Source organism: Saccopteryx leptura, chromosome 1 (genome assembly GCF_036850995.1).
Source record: "Saccopteryx leptura isolate mSacLep1 chromosome 1, mSacLep1_pri_phased_curated, whole genome shotgun sequence".
NCBI lineage: Eukaryota > Metazoa > Chordata > Mammalia > Chiroptera > Emballonuridae > Saccopteryx > Saccopteryx leptura.
Window position 1 is genome coordinate 380,420,396 of NC_089503.1, and position 21,700 is coordinate 380,442,095.

General features: G+C 40.3%; 1 protein-coding gene across 2 annotated transcripts in view; it reads left to right on the forward strand.

Moving 5' to 3' along the window:
• Positions 1-21,700, forward strand: part of KIF6 (kinesin family member 6) — a 407,764-nt gene that overhangs the window by 72,752 nt on the left and 313,312 nt on the right. For both annotated transcript variants that reach the window (XM_066361424.1, XM_066361425.1), the window contains exons 4-5: positions 14,188-14,335; positions 19,803-19,912. In XM_066361424.1, coding sequence (XP_066217521.1) covers positions 14,188-14,335; positions 19,803-19,912 — 258 coding nt within the window. The remainder of the gene's footprint in view (positions 1-14,187; positions 14,336-19,802; positions 19,913-21,700) is intronic.

Sequence of the window (21,700 nt, forward strand, 5' to 3'; positions counted from 1 at the left end):
TTTTCAAGGGTCATGGAAAAATATCTGCCAGAAATGCAATAGTAAATGCATTTTTCAACATGTAGATAAGATAAACATGTAGCCTTCCCATTTTCATACAGTATCCTGGACTTCCAGCCGAAACCTTTTGGAGCTGGGTAGTGTGTTCAGGAAGGGGTCATTTTCTTCCATTGAGGTTGCATGCCTTTCTGTTACGTTTCCAGACTTAAGCGGCTTATTATTAATACTGAGACAAAATGGTTTCTTCAGGGACTTGGGAAATAATAAACAGCCTCATTTAAAGAGCACTTCGGCCTGGACTTGGTCCATGAACTTATGGATACGAAACTGTTTGGCACACTGAAGATCTCGAGGACCCTTCCAAGGAGGAGTGTTGAGATTACGGGCCCCGTGCTGTGTTTGCTTCTTGCAAAGTTTGGTTTAAAGTAGTTGAGACAAGACCGTGAACAAATCCCCGAGAATCACAGAGCTGGAAAGAACTTCCAGAGGTCCTCCTTCTCGGCCCCCGTATCCAGGGAGGAGAACGTGTACATCACTCCGGCCAGGCGGTTGCCGGTCCGGTTTCTGTGACGCATCCAAGCGTGGGAGTCCTGACTGTGCCCAAGTGACTGCGTGAGAAGAACGCCCAACGGTCTTGTTTTCTATCATATTTTACAACTTAAGAAATGTGAGCAATTATCAGGAGACATATCCAGTCTGTTTCTTGGGTGGTTGATGGCCTGAGGTGGGGGGAGGAGTTGCCTATGACATTTCAGAAATCCAAATGATTTTTCTGTGTCCACATCGTTTTTATAGATATGTAGTTTGGTTTATTTGTTTATTTTTAAATCATAGTGTTATTCTCCTAGCATTTATCGGAGTGACTTGACAACCAGGGTTTTCAAAACTCAAAATCCCACAGAGGGCAGGCAGCTAATCTGACGTGAGCCAGTGAGGCAGTGGGCAGTGGGGGTGTCTGCCCTGATCGGGGACACAGGCCCCAGGAGCACGAGCAGTCAGGCTGAACTGAAAAGTTCAAATTGTTCTGGCTGACCCAAGGCCCCCCTGGCCATGCTGGGCCTGCAGGCCTCCTGTTTGCGATCTGAGTCCGATAGCCAGCGTGCTCACAGGTGCTTACGAAAAGCTTTATGTGATGAGCCCAAGTGCATCAGTCACCACTTGATCCACAGGAGCAGTCTTATTTTCCTGACAGAGCATATTTTGGATGTGTAGGCTGTTTCACTCTAGATCTCCTTGACTTGGATATTTCTTTCCAAAAGAAATAACTAATGATTTCATTCAGGTCAACTGAAGGTAGCTGGGTAACCTCTTTTATTTCGCTATCAGGATTTACAGCTAGATCAATATCGCATACCAGGGAAGCTGCAGAAGAGGTGGGAATGACTTTGCCAGAACATGGTTTTAGAAGGGATGATGTGGAAACCAGCGGACCAAACTCCAGTGCCGTCACGCGGGACCGCCATGTTCCGCAGCTCTGGGGGGCGGGGGTCCCCGTAGCCCGCATGGATGGCGGATGGGGGAGCGGTGTCAGGCACGGGACCGCGCTGTGATCGGCTCTCCATTATCCTGCGGGGACGCTGCCCTGCCTTTGAGCGCGGGCAGGGCACATACAGTGAGTGGCCCAGCCTGTGGGAAACTGGAGAGCAGGTGTCCCACCTAACAGCATTCACATTTAGGTAAGTTTTAACCATTCCTGTAGGCAAGATTGGCTGCCGCTCATGCGCTCATTCTGCAGGCTACCCCTGGAGGTGTGGAACATGGCCGACTGTGTAAAAGCATTTGAGTCTATGGCAAGGTATAAACGGATGTTTTCAGATTACTCGAGGAACTTTACATTGCTAAGGACTCTTTGGTTACATATAAAGAATCCTAACTCAAAGAGAATGAAGGATTTCTTGGCTCACACAGCCGGGTCAGTTCAGAGAATTGAAAGGAGTGTTGTAGGAATCAGGGTCCTTGCCACTCACACGAGGTACCTGTCACAGCCAAGATTCTTTCTCCACCCGGCTGCCCTCTGCTTGGCCCTACTTCCTTATGCAGAAGGGCAGCGGACATGGCCTCTGGCAGCCATCGTTCAAGGAGCCCAGTGAAAAGAGAGCTTTGGTCTTCTCAAAAGCTATCTGAGAGTGACTCTTGTCTTCTCTGCTTGAGGCACGTCATCAGCCTCTTGAAAATAGTAGTTGTGTAAGGATAGGGCAGGGACTGGAGGGACCGTGATGGAATGCGGTTGTATGATTGGCTGGGTGTGCGTCACGTGCCCCGTACACCTGCCTGTTCCTCCTGAGCTTGAAGAATGATGTGGGGGTGGGGGAAGGAGTGTTATTAGCAGAAGAAGAAGGACTGAGAACGCTTGCTGGGCAGAAAAAGATAGCTCTCCAGTTCTGCTGCCCTCGCAAGTTTCCCAGAAGGAGGGGTCCCCCCACCTGTTTTCCTCCCTCCTTCTCCATTAGAGCACGGGGAATGTCCCATGGCCAGTATTTGCTGGACATTTTATAAATTGCATGCTTATTTGGTTTAAAAGATATGAAGATTGTTTTTATATATGGCAAAACTGAGTTGTGTCATGTTAATTATGACTCATTGTTTTTGGTTCAAATTTCTCTTACTGAATTATGCACTCAAAAATATTCTGAATGTGAAACAATTATGAGTCTACTTAGTATGAATGTTATAGAGATGTTTACCTGAAACCTATGTATTCTATTTTTTTTTTAAGATTTTATTTATTGGTTTTACAGAGTGAGGAGGGAGGGAGTGAGAAGTAACAACTCAGTTGCTTCACTTTAGTTGTTCATTGCTTCTCGTATGTGCCTTAACTGGGGGGACCCAGGGTTTCAACCTGGTGACCTCTGCAATTCAGGTCGATGTTTTATCCATTGCGCCACCATGGATCAGACAAAAATCTATGTATTGTTATTGGTCGATGTCATCCCATTAAATTTAATTTCTTTTTTTTTTAAATTTTTTTATTTTAGTGAGAGGAGGGGAGGCAGAGAAAGACTCCTGCAAGCACCCCAACTGGGATCTACTAGGGGGCGAACCTTTGCCCATCTGGGGCCCTTGCCCGGTTGCAACTGGAGCCATTTTTTTTTTTTTTTTTTTTTTTTAGTGCCTGAGGTGGAGGCCATGGAGCCATCTTCAGTGCTTGGGGCCAACTCACTGTAATCGAGCCATGGCTGCAGGAGGTGAAGGGGGGGGGGGAGTAGAGGAGGGGTGGTGAAGCAGATGGGTACTCTTCCTGTGTGCCCTGACCAGGAATTGAAAATGGGACTTCTACATGCCAGGCCGATGCTCTACCACTGAGCCAACTGGCCAGGGCTTTTAATTTCTAAATAAAATAAAAGAGTCTTTTTAGCATATTCTTTACAAAAGACAATGGCTGCACCAAAGAGGGCTCATGCCTGCTTCTGAGGGATGCCATTCTAGGAAGAGGGGGCAGCAGACAGAAATGAACTGTTCTGAGAATTAAAAACACATCAAAAGAAGTGCATTTCAGCTACTCGGGCTCTTAAAACTACATGAAAGGCCAGATGGAGTAAGAAAGTAACCATATATTCAAAATACAGGCCTTAATTTTCATAATTCTGTTCCAGATGAGTGTTACTGGCATTAAGCAAAGGTTTTTAGTGAAGCTAAACATAAATATAATTCCTATTAGGTTAAAAATTCTGCTCTTCATACTAATTGTTTAGTTTATGTTTTCTGAGTGAACTAATTTGTTTTGTGCCAATACACAGTTTTAAAATATATATATTTTCTTAGGATTCTTGGTTTTTCTATGACTAACCTGAATGGTCTCTCAGGTACCACCTCACTTGTCCCTCTTTCCTAAAAAAATGAAGGCAGCCCCACCAGGATTCTCTGGTTTCATCCTGCTCAAGAATCAAATAGCGGCCAGGGCTCAGCGGTAGAGCGTTGGTCTGGCGTGCGGGGGACCCGGGTTCGATTCCCGGCCAGGGCACATAGGAGAGGCGCCCATTTGCTTCTCCACCCCCCCCCCTGTCTCTCTCTTCCCCTCCCGCAGCCAAGGCTCCTTTGGAGCAAAGATGGCCCAGGTGCTGGGGATGGCTCCTTGGCCTCTGCCCCAGGCGTTAGAGTGGCTCTGGTCGCGGCAGAGCGACCCCCCGGAGGGGCAGAGCATCGCCCCCTGGTGGGCAGAGCTTAGGCCCTGGTGGGCATGCCTGGTGGGGCGCAAGCAGGAGTCTGTCTGACCGTCTCTCCCCATTTCCAGCTTCAGAAAAATACAAAAAAAAAAAAAAAAAAAAAAGAATCAAATAGCTTCTTAAGCATAGTGCACATGTCTGTTCTTCAGAAATATGTTTGAAGGGATTCTTCCGTTAGACAAAAAGTAGTTAGAAGACCTCTAATGACACGAGTTATAAAATCTACAATCCTATTACTTTGTTGTTGGTTTTTTTCAACTGTGCCATGTCTTCCCCTTTAAGAGAGGATAATGTTGTTTTTGTGGTTCAGTGAGTTAAATAAATTATCATCACAATAATAATTTGTGTTAGTTACTTTGATTTAGAATGCTATGAGGAGATTCTTAAAGCCTTCTTACCTAGGGAAACAAAATGAAGTCTCCCTTGACACAGACACTTCCAAGCAGCCTTCTTCTGCTTACGCTCTAGTTAAACAGATAAAAAGTAATAAAAGTAAAAAACTAAACCTGAAAGATTTGTATTTTTTTTCTAACATGTAAATGTGATGTGTGTGGAGTAATACTTCAGTTTATAATCTCCAAGAAGGTAGGAGTTTTATTTTTGTTTTATTCATGAGAATATTAAAAGATAAGAAGTGACAAAATATCTTAGCTTTATAATTTAAATTTACAGGGAAAATGCATTTTGCAAAAGGAAGGAGAGAATTTCTACACTGGAGATTTAATCTGATCACCAAACTTTGGTTTAGAAAGCACTGATTTATTTACTGATCAGAACTATCTCTGCCTGGGATGAGTTAGGCAGTCACCTGCATTTTTGATTTTTAGGAAGTTCAGAAATATTTCTCACCCAAAATATCTCTCCTGTCTGTTGTTTATTGCTAAAGTTTATCTTTAGTTTTCATACTTTTTAAAAAAAAATTTACTATTCTATCTCTTTTTATCTTTTTAAAATACTACTGCTAAGGTATTAAAACACATCTAGTTATATGTGGAATCTAAAAAATCAAAATAAACAAATCAAATAGAAACGGACTCATAAATACAGAGAACAGACTGAGGGTTGCCAGAAGAGGGGAAGTTGGGGGCTGGGTGAGAAAAGCGAAGGGACAGGGAAGTAGGAATTGGCAGGTTTAAAACAGTCCCGGGATGTCAAGTGCAGCGTGGAGAACAGAGTCAACAACAGTGCAATAACTATGTATGGTGTCAGGTGGGTACGAGACTTGTGGGGGTGATCACTTTGCAGGAATAGAAGTGTCTAATCACTACGCCATACACCCGAAACTATTATAGAATAATATGGACTGTCAACTGTAATGGGAAAATAAAAAATTATTTAAAATAAAACATCTAGTTTCTAACTTAAAATAGATTCATCTTTACTATTATTATTGTATAACAGCTTCATTGAGATATTGTGTACATACCAAAAATTTTACTTTAAAATAAACAAGTTAGCCTGACCAGGCGGTAGTACAGTGGATAGAGTGTTGGCCTGGGATGCTGAGGATCTAGGTTTGAACCCCGAGGTCACTGGCTTGAGTGTGGGATCATAGACAGGACCCCATGGTCGCTAGCTTGAAGCCCAAGGTTGCTGGCTTGAGCCCAAAGGTTGCTGGCTTGAGCAAGGGTTCGCTAGCTCAGCTGAAGTCCCCCCCCCACCCGGTCAGGGCACATATGAGAAGCAATTAATGAAGAACTAAGGAGCCACAACTATGAGTTGATGCTTCTCATTTCTCTTTCTGTCTGTCTGTCTCTCTCTCTTTTGCTAATATATATATATAGGTTTTGGTTTCACACACACACACACACAATTTAATAGTTTTTAGTATAAATGTACAGCCATCAGTCACTATTATCTAATTTAGAATGTTGTATCACTCCACTCTTTATCCACCACCAGCACTCCCCCTTCTCTTTCCTCAGAGCTCCTGGCACCACTAGCCTACTTTCTGTCTCTGTGACTCTGCTTATATAAGGTCTACCAGAAAGTTCTGTCCATTTTTGGAATAAAACAAAATACAAATTTTTCTTACCGTCAATAAACTTTATTAGATAATATATTTCCACACCAATCCTATCTTCCGAATATGGTCCAAAATGGTTTGCTGAGCTGAATTAAGCCTTTCTGCGATCTCCGATGTTGTCAGGAAAGGATCTTGCTCCAACATGGCCTTAACAACATCATCATCGATCAAAGATGGTCGCCCAGAATGTGGCTTATCAGACAGGTCGAAATCACCTGTTTGGAAGTTTTTGAACCATCTTCTGCATGTCCTATCAGAAACTGTACCTTCACCAAACACTTTCAATAAGTTTCTACATGCTTCTGTAGCATTTCTTCCTTGTTGAAATTTGATACAATACAGTGGAGTAAATGAACTTTATCAGTAGCCATGGGTACACTATCGCTTCACATATAAGACTAACTTTGTGTGAATCAACTTTGTTTTAGTTAATTTGCTACATCAGTATGTATACGTTAAGTGATAAAAATAGAGAGGCACACATGCGCCAAATAAACATGTGCTTACATGTCAAAACTTGTTGTGATAGAAACGGACAGAACTTTCCAGTAGACCTTATACTAGACATCTCATACAAATGAGATCGTGCAATATGTAACCTGTGTTGACTTCTTTTACTTAACAGAATGTTTTCAAGGTTTACCCTTATTGGTAGCATGTATCAATACTTTGTCCTTTTCATGGCCAAATAACATCTCATAGAATGGAGAAGACACATTTTATTTATCCACTCTTCAGTTGATGGACATTTGGGTCGTTTTCCCTTCTTTGGCCATTGTGAACAATGGTACAATGAACATTCATTGTACATGTTTGTGTGGACACACGTTTTTCATCCTGCCAGACGTATACCTGTGAGTGGAACTGTGGGTCATATGGTGAGTGGAATTGCTGGGTCATATGGTAACTCAATGCTTACATGTTGAGGAATCACAAAACTGTTTGTCAAAGCAGCTGCACCATTTTACATCATTTCCTGCACGGAGTAAGGGCTCCAATTTCTCCACATCCTCATCAATAATGGGTGATCTCAATTGACCTATCTTGAAGTCCACTGATTTCTTTTCTTCGGGAAAAACTTTTTCTTTACCAACTCAAATTTGTTGTTGTAGTGAATTTTTTTTATTTTGGTTTTATTTTTCAGCTCCAGAAGTTCTGTTTGGTTCTTTGAAATAAGTTCTATTTTTTAATACTATTTTCTTTTCTGTGAGACATCAGTCTCATACTTTCCTTGAGTTCTTTCAACAAGCATTGCTTTTGTCCTTTGAACACATTTATAATAGCTAATTTAAACTCTTTCTATAATAAGCCAAACTCTGGGTTTTCTCAAGGACTTTCTACTAAATACTTTATTTCCTTTGTATGGGAAATGTTTTCCTGTTTCTTTTCTTTTTCATAATTTTTTGTTGGAAAACTGGGCATGTTAAGCAATATAGTATGACAGGTTTGGAAATCAGATCCCCACCCTTTCCAGGGTTTGTGTTTGTTTCTTATTGTTATTGCTGTTGCTGCTGCTGTTTGTTCATGAAGTGACCTTTCTGGACTAATTCTGTGAAGTCTGTACTCTTTGTTGTATGGAGCTGCTGAAATTTCTGCCCAGGCAGCTGAGTGTTTGGCAAATGGTTGGACAGAGATTAAATGCCTTGGGCAGATCAGTTTCCAGCCCTTTGAGGAAGGGCTCTCTGTATGCACTGGGAGCTTATAACTCTGCCTCAGCCCTCACTTCCTGCTTGTGCAGAGCCTCAAGGTCAGCTAGAGGTGAAGTGAAGGCCCATCTTTCCTGGGCATGCAAAAACACCTGCATAAGTATTGGCCTTCTAGAGTCCCAGGGATGTTTCATAATTTTTCAAACTCTCTTAAAGACATTGTGTTTCACAGGTTTTTGTTTTTAGATTTATTCACACTTTTGTTTGCCTTGCTGGTATGGCAGCCTAAGGCAACTGCGATGTTAAACACTCGTTACAGTTTTCTGTTCGTGCTGTTGTAGCGAACTCTGGGTCAGGACAAACAAAGACAAGCACTGTGAGGGAGGCTTTTCCTGGGAGCTGCCAGACAGGTCACAGAAGAACAATTCTCTGGGCTTTTGGGGAATCTCCAAACATGTAATGCCCCTCCAGCAGTTGCTAGTCTCTGAGGTTGCAAAGATGTCTTGCAGGTCTACGACTGAGCTGGGGAGAAGGTAATGGGAACAGTCAAGTTAAAACACCTTAAAGCTCACTGTGCTTCCTAAGACTCAGCCATTTGTCTTCAAAGGGAACTCTGGATTCCTGTGAGCCTTTGGATAACTTCCACAGTTCTTACAAAGTTGATTTTGATTTTTTCCCCCCTGTGGTGTCATTGTTTTTATGGAGGAGTGAGTTTTCAAAGGTTCTTAATCCACCAATTTCTCTTTATTTTTAAATAGTATCTTCCCTTAGAACAGACAAGACTAGAAACATATGAAATTGCCCAGTGCCCAATGAGAGGCAGCACAAGGTTGAATTGGGATAAGGGGCTCTAGAGGAAAGGAGCTGGAGACAAAGTTTGCCCACTTATATTAATTATCTATTGTATTGCATTAATAAATAACCTTGCAGTATATCCAGTTTTTCTACAGATCATTTTTGTTTCACACAGCACTCTTTGTGAAGTTTCCCCCAGCAGGCATGGGGTAAAGGAGCACACCACAGAGGCAGGTGTACTCGGACAACTGGCAGGGAGAAAGAAGACTTAACTCTAGAAAGTAGACATAACAATCAGCAGGTGACAATGTAGCACCATAATGCTCACGTGTCATAGCCTTAGCTAAGTCCAAATGAAATGCTAATTTGCACCCTGCATTCCTTGTGCTTTAAGAAACAGATTGCCTAAATATTTTAGAAAGTTTTATATAAAAATTTTATGGTTCAAGGTTCCATTTACCTAGAGCAGGTATGGCCAAGAAATATCATATATCCAAATAATATTGCTAATAGGACACTGCTATATCATTGGTGACAGATTCTGTTGAGCAGAAATATTCTATAACCATTCATCTAAATATACCAGAGTTGTTGCAACTTCAAGTGTCTTCACATGGAGAAAAATTATGAAGCTTCTCAAATGTGATAAGTTGAACACCACAGGACTAATGCCTGTTGGATCACTCTCTGTACTAAGTTCTTTAAGTCTCTGAAATGGGTTCTTCAAGTTGAAATGAAAGGACACTTATTAGTAGGACAAAAATATATTAAAATATAGAAATATTGGTAAAGCTAAGTATATAGTCAAATTCAGAATACTCTAGTACTGTGATATGGTAATGTATTAATCACTTAATACTAGTATAAAGGTTAAAAGATAAAAGCATTAAAAAGAACTATAACTCCAATAATTTAATGAATACACAATATAAAAAGAAGCAAATTTTGATATGAAAAACATAAAGTATGGGATAAGGAGTAAATAGAGTTTTTGTATACGACCAAAGTTGTTATCAGCTTAAATAAGACATTTTATATAAGCCTGTTGGTAAACACAAAACAAAAACCAATAGTAAATACACAAAAGATAAAGAGAAGGGAATCAAAGCATACTTCAAGAAAATCTCCAATTCACAAAGAAAAACATCAAAAGAGGAAAAACAGGACAAAGAAACTACAAAACAGCCAGAAAACAATGAATAAAATGCCATTAGTAAGTCCTTACCTATCAATATTTACTTTAAATATAAATGAGTTAAATTCTCCAATTAAAAAGAAAAGAATGACTGAATGAACTGAAAGACAAGAGCCAAGTTTATGCTACCTATAAGAAACTCACTCCAGCTTTAAGAATACACATAGACTGGAAGCAAAGAGGTGGAAAAATATATATCATGCAAAAAAGAAACCAAAAGAAAGCAAGAATAGCTATACTTGTATCAGACAAAATCCAGACCTTAATCCAGAAACTGTAACAGGAGACGAAGAAGGTCATTAAAAATGATAAAAAGTCAACTCATCTTGTGGATATAGTAATTGTAAATATATATGCATCCAACATAGGGAACACCTTATATATTAAGCAGATATGAACAGATCTGAAGGAAGAAAGTCAAAAATATAATAATAGTAGTGGAATTCAGTACTCCACTTTTGACATTGGTTAGATCGTCCACACAGAAAATCAATAAGAAAACATTGGATGTGAACTGTACCTTAGAAGAAATGCACTAACAGATAGATACAAAACCTCCACCCACCAGTACAGCAGCATACATATTCTTCTCAAGCACAAATGGAGCTTTCTCCAGGATAAATCATATGTGAGATCACAAAACAAACCTTAGCAAATCTAGTAAAATTCAAATCATGCCAAGTATTTGTTATGACCACAATGGTACAAAACTAGAAGTGAATAATAGGAAGAACACCATAAAATCCACAAATGTGTTGAAATCAAACAGCACACTCTTAAACAACCAATGGGTCAAGAGAGAAACCAAAAAGGATATCAAAAAGTAACGTGAAACAAACAAAAGTGGAATTAGAACATACCAAAACGTATGAGATGCAACACAAGCAGTTCTAAGATGGAAGTCTATAGCAACAAGTGCCTACATGAAGAAACACAAGCTCATGACGAACCTTAATTTATACCTCATTAAACTAGGAAAATTAGGACTAAGCCCAAAGTTAGCAGAAGAAAGGAAATAATGAAGATCAGAGTAGATATAAACACAATAGTGACAAGAGAAACTATTAAACAGACAAATGAAACTAAAAGCTGGTTTTTTGAAAAGAAAAACAAAAACAAAATCTAGCAAACTATTAGCTAGACAAAGAAGAGAGAAGGCCCAAATAAATGAAATCAGAACTGAAAGAGGGAACACAAATCGACACAACACAAAGATGAAGAATTGTAAGAGACTGCTATGAATTTTATATGCCAACAAAGTTGGATACCCTATGAGAAATGGATAAATTCCTAGAAATCTGCAACCTACCAAGACTGAATCATGAAGAAATAGAAATTTTGAACAGAACAATAACAAGTAAGGCGATTGAATCTGTAATCAAAAATCTCTCAACAAAGAAAAACCTAAGCACAGATAGTTTCACTGATGCATTATACCAAACATTTAAAAAGTAAATTCTTCTCAAACTCTTCTTTAAAAACATTGAAGATGAGGGAACACTCCCAAACTAATTTTATAAGGCCGGTGCTACACTAATACACTACAAAAAGAGAGAGAGAGAGAGAGAGAGAGAACTACAGACCAATATCACTGAAAATAAATACAAAAATTTTCAACAGAATGCTAGCAAACTGAATTCAATAGCACATTAAAAGCATCATACACCAGCCTGACCAGGCGGTGGCGCAGTGGATGGAGCATTGGACTGGGATGCAGAAGGACGCAGGTTCGAGACCCTGAGGTCGCCAGCTTGAGCGCGGGCTCATCTGGTTTGAGCAAAGCTCACCAGCTTGGACCCAAGGTCGCTGGTTCGAGTAAGGGGTTACTCGGTCTGCTGAAGGCCCACGGTCAAGGCACATAGGAGAAAGCAATCAATGAACAACTAAGGTGTTGCCACGAAAAACTGATGATTGATGCTTCTCATCTCTCTCTGTCCCTGTCTAGCCCTCTCTCTGACTCTCTCTGTCTCTGTTAAAATAAATAAATAAAACTGTCTTTAAAAATAAATATTAAAAAAAAAAAAAGCATCATACACCATACTCAAGTGGGATTTATCCCTGTAGTTTGGCTACTGTAAATGATGCTGCAGTGAATATAGGGATTTATATATCAAGAAGATATATATTCCCGAGCAAGGGCAACACAAAGAAAAAGCAAACATATGGGGTTGCATCAAACTAAAATGTTTTTCCCAGCAAAGGAAACCATCAGAAAAAACAAACAAGCAAAAAACCCAAAAAACCCAAAGAGACTACCTTCTAATGTTAATGTCCAAAGTTTATAAAGAATTCATACTACTCAACACCAAAAACCTAAACAATCCAATTTAAAAATGGGCAAAGGGCCTGAATAGACACTTCTCCAAGGAGGACATACAGCAGGCCAATAGACAAGAAAAGATGTTCAGTGTCTCTAATCATCAGAGACATGAAAATGAAAACCACAATGAGATATCACCGTCACACCTGTCAGAGTGGCTGTCATCCATAAATCCATAAATGATGAGTGTTGGCAAGGATGTGGGAAAAAGGGACCCCTTGTGCACTGCTGGTGGCAATGCAGACTGGTGCAGCCACTGTGGCAGACAGTGTAGAGTTTCCTCAAAAGATTAAAAATGGAACTGCCTTATGACCCAGTGATTTCACTTCTGGGGATTTATCTGAAGAAACCCAAAATGCTAATTCAACATTAGTCTTGACAATTTTGTTTTTGGACCTGAAACCAAAGAACACTTAAGCAACAAAAGCAGAAATCAGCAAGTAGGACTCCATCAAACTACATTTACAGCAAAAGAAACAAGCAACAAAATGAGAAGGCAACCTATCTATCAGATAAGGAGTTAATATTTCAAATATATTTAAAAACTAATTAATATTTTTAAAATAGCAAAATTTAAAAATAGCAAAAAAAAATTTAAAAATGAACAGAGAACTTGAATAGAAATTTTCCCAAAGATGACCTAAAAATGGCCAAGGCACGTGAAAAGCTGTTCAACATCTTTAATTATCAGGAAAATGCAACCTAAAACCACAACGACATCTCTCCTTCCAGCTGGTAGGATGGCCATTATCAAAAAGACAAGAGACAGCAAGTGTTGTAGGCGGTGTGAATAGAAGGAAACCCTTGTACACTGTGAGTGGGGGTATAAATTGATGCAGCCACTGTGGAAAACAGTACGGAGTTTCCTTTAAAAAATTAAAATATAAAACAACCAAATGATCCAACAAGTCCACTGCTGTGTATATATCTGAAGAAAATGAAATCACTGTCTCAAAGAAATACTGGTCTTCCTGTGGTCATTGCAGCATTATTCACAATAACCAAAGCATGGAAAAACCCAAGTTGTCTACTGATGGTTGAACGAGTCAAGAAGATACCTGTACACACACAGGAAGATTATGCAGCCACGATAAAGCAGGAAGTCCTGCCCTTCTTGACAGCATGGATGGAACTTGAGAGCATGATGCTTAAGTGAACTAAGTCATACTGAGAAAGAGAAATAAATACCATGTGTTCTTATAGGTGGATCTAAAAAACCTAACTCATGGAGATCGTGACTAAAATAGTGGCCGCTGGGGACCGCAGGTGAGGAAAATTGGAGGATGTTGGTCAAAAGGTACTAACTTCTGGTTATAAGATGAATGAATTCTGGGGATCTAATAATGTATAGCATGGTGACTATAGTTAATAATATTGTGTTATATATATGGGAAAGTGGTTAAGGGAATATATATTGAATGTATCACCGCAGAAGAAATGGTCATTATGTGAGTGACGGACATGCTAATGAATATTATTGTGGCAATTGTTTCACATGACATTCGGGCATCAAACCATCACATTGTATATACCTTCAACTTGCACATGTTGTGTGTCAGTTCTATCTTAGTAAAGCTGAAAAAAAAGAAAAGGACATTATATACCAACCAGGAACATTTCAATAAAGTTTATAATAATATGTCAATATCATTCCATTAGCTGTGATAAATGTACAATAGGGCCAGTGGGGGAAACTGGGTACATACAAACTCTTTGTACTGTCCTGGCAACCTTTCTGTAAATATAAAACCTTTCTGAAATTTAAAACATTCTGAAATTTAAAACTCTAATTTTTTTTGAAAAGAAACTATTTAAGATGCCTGACCCCCATTTTTGCTGCAGGTTCTTTCTTAGAGATAAAAGACGAACGTGCCCCTGGATAAAATATATATATATATATATATCTGGCTAAATACTCACATTACAACATTTTCAGTCAATGTCTTTTCCGTAGTGATGCCTCCGGTTGCTACTATAATATGAGACATTTCATGCAAATGCGGTTAGCCATGTTGCTAAAAGTGTGTCATTTTCTCACGCAGTGTCCTGGCGGGTTACAATGGCACCATCTTCGCATACGGGCAAACGGGCAGCGGGAAGACCTTCACCATCACAGGCGGGGCGGAGCGCTACAGCGACCGGGGCATTATCCCGAGGACACTGTCATACATTTTTGAGCAACTGCAAAAGGTATGGAACTGGAAGTTTTTATTTGATATATTCAGCAGAAATTTACTGTGGGCCAAAAAAAAAAAAAAATTTATTGTGACATTTTATTATATTGCATCTAAGTGAGAAATGTGCAAGAATTTTGGACTTGATGTTTAAGGGAAGTTTGGGATTTACTGAAGGAGTGGAAATTAAGGAGGCGCTTCTCATTAAAGGGATGCTGTTGCAGCCAGAGCTAAAGGGAGTTCCTTCTGACACACACATGGAGGCTAACAGAACATGAGACACGCTTGGTTCTTCATGAAGAAACTGAAGAAAGCCCTGTGCCAAGACAGACCTTTGTTTCAGCTGCTAAAGCACTGAGTAGGATAATGTGATTGTCCCTTTATCACACTTGTAATAGAAGCCCACAGGAACTTACCACAGTAAAAATCCTATTGCAGTTAATATTACTATCAAGACAAATTCCCTATCGACAGTGTGTCCGTGAAGTCATGGTGCACTTTTGACCGGTCACAGGAAAGCAACAAGACTATAGAAATGTAAAATCTGCACCAAATAAAAGGAAAACCCTCCCAGTTTCTGTGGGATGATGTGGCAGCATGTGCGCATGCGCAGATGATGACGGAACACCGTGTATACAGCGGAGCAGCCCACGGCCATGCCCGTGGAGATGTGGACGGTACAGAGGAAAGTTCAGTGTGTTCTGTGGCTCGCTAAATTAGAATCCGTGACCAAAGTGCAACGTGAATATCGGCGCGTTTATCATGAAGCACCACCACATAGGAATAACATGACTCGGTGGGATAAGCAGTTGAAGGAAACCAGCAGTTTGGTGGAGAAACCCTGTTCTGGTAGGCCATCAGTCAGTGACGAGTCTGTAGAGGCTATACGGGATAGCTACCTAAGGAGCCCTAAAAAATCTGTGCGTGAGCCCACATCGAACTGCACTGAATAGGTATGAATCTGGGAGAGTTTTCCTTTTATTTGGTGCAGATTTCACATTTCTGTCGTCTTTTGTTGTTTTCCTGTGACCGGTCAAAGTGCACCATGACTTTACGGACACACTGTATATATCATACGCATCATTTATTGTGTGGATCCAAGTGGCCTGTTGCTTTGATTAGTATTGAATGCAACATATAATCCAATTAACAACGTAGGGATTCCTACCCCCATTTTATACATGGGAACACTGAGTCTCAGCTTAAATATCTTCTCTGCGTCCTCGTCAGCAGCTGATCCAGAGGTTTATCCCAGGTATGTGTGATGCCAACCTAGTCTGGGCTTTTTTTACCCCTATAGACTCTGCCTCTGTCTCCCAGACTGATTTGTTCTGTTGGCTGTATTTAAACAGATTCTCCGCAATGAGTCACTTCTCTGGGTTTCAGTTCTCCCCTCTCTGAAAGTGGGGATTGAATTGAACTAGAGGATCTCCAGCACCCCTAGCAGTTCCAACAGTCGCCTGGTTGTACTAACTCTGTATAACGAACGTCCTAACTAGGTCAGTGTAACAGTCGTTCCAAAATTTCTCAACTGTATGCTATTTGCATTTTAAGTCGCAACGAAGAGAAAAAAAAATCGCTGAGATCTGCATAATTGTAATTTCCATCCATAAAGTAGCAATTACCCATTAGTTCAGCTCATCTCTCACTAGCTCAGACATTCCAACTCTGCGCGCCAGAAAATTTGGAACAGAAAGAGTTGCGTATAGTATATGCGTGTTGGATCCAAATCCCTTCTTTTCATTTACTCATTTATTTCTGACATTAGCTGTTTGGTTTTTTCCCAGATTTCACAAACTGGGAATATAATTTCAAATGGTTTTTATTGCTGTGGCCTAATGTGGAAGCCTGTTGTCTTGGAAAGGTCACTGAAGTCGGTGCAGACCAACCCGCCTCTACTTATGGTTTGTGGACCTGGACCATTGCTTAAAGTGCGAGGCTTGTAGGGTTGCTCTGTGGGCTGAGCATACTGTATTTAAAGATATAGTCTAGTTCTTGGCACATAGTAGATGCTCAATACATGATCGTTATTAATACAGCTGTTAATGTCCATGAATAACATTTCATTCAACGTTTTATTGTAATGTTGAGGAGATGCCTTAGGAACTTCTTGTTTATATCAATTGGCTTATAGTAAAGTTGTTTTTGTTAGATATTGTTTCTCTTAAAGCCACAGAACCTGTTGAGGACTTAATGTACTACATATGCATATAGACAAAAGATCTCTGACTGGTTTTAAAGAACCCTTAGAAACTCAGAACAAATGAAGCCAATTCCCCTGATTAAGTTAAACCGAATAAACAAATCCTTTCCTGATAGAAAATATATTCAGCCTCTTTTTAAATTTTGTCTGTGACTACCAAAATACAGTTTTTAAGTCTCCATATTTCCCATCTACGTACCACGTGTCGAGTTCACTGTTTTATATGCTTGTCATTGACATTACTCTGACCCCTGTTTCACTCTGAATGATTCTGAGTTTGGAGAGAGGCCATCGGTCCAATGTGCAGCCAGGACATCTCTTTGTAAATGGACAGTTTCCATGATGGGGAACAACACATTCACTGTAATCAACCTGAAGTGCAGCAGAATGAGTCGGAGGCACCTCGAAGGGTGTCACGAGGTTCGCCCACAATGGACAGCCGGAAAATGCAGAAGGCCCTCCCCGTCCCCAGGTGACGGCCTGAGAGGGCCGCATGGCGCTCTCTAGAAGTCTTGCAGAGAAGCATTTGACTTACGCAGAGTATTTATTTCAAGATAAACTAAGAGCCAGAACGTCCTGGGTCTAGGGTGCCCGTGAGTGTGATAGGAGCACATTTTCAATGCTTTTCAAAGAAGAAAATTGAGTTCATTTATTTTAGAAATCACTGCTCATTATTTTTGAGTATAGTGAGGCTCAAACTTATTTGGGGGCAGAGAAAAGCCTGCCTGCGGGAAACATGTGTGTTACATTACAGTCTGGCAGTCCCGAACGCTGCAGGACTAGTGCAGAAAGGTAGCCTGCCACATAGCTTGCTGGATGTTCCTCCAGGAAGAGCCCGGAAAACGCAGGAGCTGGAGGAGGAGCCGATGGCAGCACCCCTCTCATCTCAGGGCCGCGGGCCTGCTGCTCTCCTGCCTTTTTACGATGTCTTCGGATTTCTGGAGGGAAAGGGTTTTTCCACTGCAAACGGACATACAAGTTAGCTGTCTCTCCGCCTCTTTCTCATTCTTTTTACGTTCACATTCTGAGTTCTCCTTTTAGAAATAATAACAACAGCAACAACTTATGGTGTCTGTGACAGACCACACATTTTTTTTTGGACAGGATTTTAAATAGTGTCTTTTTTCTCTGTCTCAACGGATCTGCAAGATAGGGGTTATTATCCCAGTTTTTATGGCTAAATGACTGAAGTTAAGGGTATAGGATCATTCAGTTACAAATTATATCCAGTTTTGGTTTTTTGGGGGGGTTTCTTTTTTTTTTTTTTTAGTTTGACACGAAGAAGGGCTCAGAAGTATATGCTAAAACCTGAAACCATATCCTATGGACTATTTCAGATACGTTCAGATAAGTTTTCGAAATAATGTTGCTTTAAACGGCCTCTCAGGATGTTGCGTGGCCTTTACTGTGCTCTGAGAATCTTCCGGAGAGGAGCAGCATCTGCAGGGTGGGGCAGAAGTAGGCTTACAGCTGTTTGTGTGGACAAGCATACAGTAATTCATTAATGATAGTGAAAGAACAGGTTCTGTTTTGCATACTCACAACTGTAAACTTGCTTTTGCCCTGCCTGTACATGTTGACCACGGGATCAGTTTTTCCATGAGTATTCTGTGGACTATTTTAGGAAACAGTGCATTAGACTAAAGGCCACACAGAGTGTCTAATATTTATAGTCTCTGATACTTGCTCTCAGCCAAACTTCAACCCTAAGAATTATGTCGAAATAGTGCCTCTACTAAACTAGGGCACTCATGAAGCTGATGGATCGTTTGCAGGAGAAGCAGCCAGGGACACCCGCGTGGGTCGGACTCCCAGCGTGTAGCCGGGAGAAATATGTTTCTGTAGAGATCCGGCCTGTGCCGCCACCCTCACAGGACAGCAGAACGTGAATTTCAGCGGTGGCCTGAGCATGTGACTATCGTCGTGAGCCAGCTGAGAGTCACTCTCGTTTTTCCTGTATTATTTTGTTTTAATGAAATGGCGGTATCTTTATTTGAATAGTTTGAGCCATTTCAGGACCAGAGAACTATATTAACTTTAATCTGAAGAACATGTAGGAATTCATTGTCACGCTTCCTTACTTAAATGGATATGGTAACAGACTTCGCAGGGGCTCCTTAGCTAGCAGACCTTGGGGTCTGCAGCCACTGTCTCCCCCATCTCTGCGACGTGGTCCTCTCTCCTGGAATGTCGCCTGCTGGCTGGATGGTCTTGGATGCTCACGGGAATCAGGGAGGTCATCTTAAGCAGATGCTCTCTGTGAATATTCCCTCCGACAGCCTGCTGACCTTCTCGCCACAAGACACAAATGTATTCTCCCCTCATGAAAAACACGATAACATCCACATAAATAGAAGCATTTATATTCTGGGAGGAACAAGAAGGAGGTGCTGCTGTGTGACATTTTTGTATTAAAAACTGAACTCAGAGAATTCTCTGTTTTGTTCCATTCCAGTGGGAGTGGGCTCTTTCTGTCTGTGGACGGAACCAAGACGAGAGCTGTAGAATGAGCCCCCTCGACTTTTTTACCCTAATTTTATTGACACCTATGTTGTTGCATTTCAGAAGAGACCCATAGAAAATGCTTCTTTCTAATCAATAGCTGAAAACCTGTAAGTTGCAACTTGGGCCAGAAAAATTAACCAGGCATGGTATACAGGCAGAGAACTGGTCATGCCCACCACCCTTACAATTACCCTGTTGATCTAAACTATTTTCGTCCCCTGGTATTCACTTTACATTATCTAATTATTGTCTGTTATCTATTTATATCATTAGAAAATTTGAATATTAGAAAAGTTAAAAAAGAATTGTGATTAAAGCTAGAAACTCTTTTGGTACTGACATTTTTAAACCAAAGTAACAATTCTGTGTTTTTTTATGAATAGACTATTATAGAATATAAATTTATTTTTTCTTAATAACCTTTCTTAGGAGTCTGGATGTAAAACAATGATATACAGTTCTACAACAAAGTCAGCTTATTGTAAATGAATATCGACTTTTTATGGATAAGGGGGTACCAATATAAAATAACAGACTGAAGTTGCTTATAATCATTTTTTATGTCCATTTAAACTGTAAATGGACATTAAAAAAAAAAGCTTCATGCATATGGTAACTGGCAACTTGAAAGTCTCACGAACTGAAAACATAAACCATACAAAGTGAGAGAGAAAAAGAGAAATTGTGGGGAAATGACAGTGATGACTGTCACCGTCCTCTAAGCCGAAATGTTATTTACTGCCATTGAATAATGTCTTTCCCCGTTTCCAATCAGGACAGCAGCAAAATATATACAACGCACATTTCTTACTTGGAAATCTACAATGAATGTGGTTATGATCTCTTGGACCCAAGACATGAAGCCTCCAGTTTGGAAGAGTTGCCGTGAGTAGCAGAACAACAAAGAAACGGGGGCGGGGTGGGGGTGGGAATTACTTTCAGATGTTTCCTTCCATTGTTTTCCCTGAAGCGGCTTGTTTCTGGTCTCGATTGTAATTAGCAGATACGGGAGAACAGAATCTTTCTATAATAGAATGGATTTTTTTTTTCCCACTAGTGATAGGAACTTAAGTTGCTCAAAACTCATTCCTTGGGAAAATTTCTTTTGGCCTTGGGACAAGGGAGAGCAGAGGCTGTTCTTGGAGTGTGGGTGCCGCGGACTGATGGGCCAGGACAGTACTATTTTCCTCTCACCACATGAAACCGTTTTATCCCTCTAATTATAGCCTTCCTCTGAAGAAGGTATTCAAATTAGGGTTCGAGCAGCAATAAGAGAATCTCAAAGAGAGAAAATAAAACTCTAAGTATTCCCCAAATCCTTCTCTACTATTATTAAGACTTAAGAGTGACAATCATTTGGTCACGATTGACACTAATTGTTTCGTGACCAAACTATAAATAGAGTCTTCAGAGCTTATCTTATATAGTGGAGTGAGTAAGCCTGCCAGGATTTATATAACATTACTCACTGCTTGTTTGAATATCTGCCCGAATGAGACATATATTAATTGGTAACAATGCATATACTTTGTCCAGACATCTGCATGTATCAGAAGATGCCAGATCCAAGAAAACACATGGTAGTTAGTATTCTTCTCATTAAATATTCTAAAACAATGTACAGTGTGTCCGTAAAGTCATGGTGCACTTTTGACTGGTCACAGGAAAGCAACAAAAGACGATAGAAATGTGAAATCTGCACCAAATAAAAGGAAAACCCTCCCAGTTTCTGTAGGATGATGTGGCAGCATGTGTGTATACAACGGAGCAGCCCACGGCCATGCCAGTAGAGATGTGGACAGTACAGAGGAAAGTTCAGTGTGTTCTGTGGCTCGCTAAAAATGAATCCATGACCAAAGTGCAACGTGAATATCGGCGCGTTTATAACGAAGCGCCACCACATAGGAATAACATGATTCGGTGGGATAAGCAGTTGAAGGAAACCGGCAGTTTGGTGGAGAAACCCCGTTCTGGTAGGCCATCAGTCAGTGACGAGTCTGTAGAGGCTATACGGAATAGCTACCTAAGAGCCTTAAAAAATCTGTGCATGAGACCACATCGAACTATACTGAATAGGTATGAAACTAGGAGTTTTCCTTTTATTTGGTGCAGATTTCACATTTCTATCGTCTTTTGTTGCTTTCCTGTGACCGGTCAAAAGTGCACCATGACTTTACGGACACACTGTATATATAGCATAGTCCTCTACCAAAAAGATCAACAACAAGTTGTTTAATTTCTAAAGGAAATAAGTTATACTCTTGACACCACCTTTATATGTATGTATTCTTCTATTAATGTTGATTGAATGCTTTTACATATCGTCTCTTTTATGCTTAGAGAAAGTTAGAAAAGGGGATTATTGTTGATATTCTAAATATTTGTATAAAAATTAAGAGAAAGGAAAAAAGAAGAATTAAGAGACAGGAAAAAATACGTAATTTGTGGAAGAAATTGATTTCAGGAAACCACTGGAGTTACATTTACACAAAGGTGAAAGTTTCCTATCACTGCTAAAAAAGAAAATCCACTACATTATAAAAAGGTTCTGTGTCCAGTGTTTGCTAATTACAGTTGAAACCAGGAAGAATGATCTCACACAGCCTTGAACTGAGACAGTTCTAACTAAAGACCTCTCTGTCTTGTTGTGCGCTCTCGTTGTGCGCCAGAGTG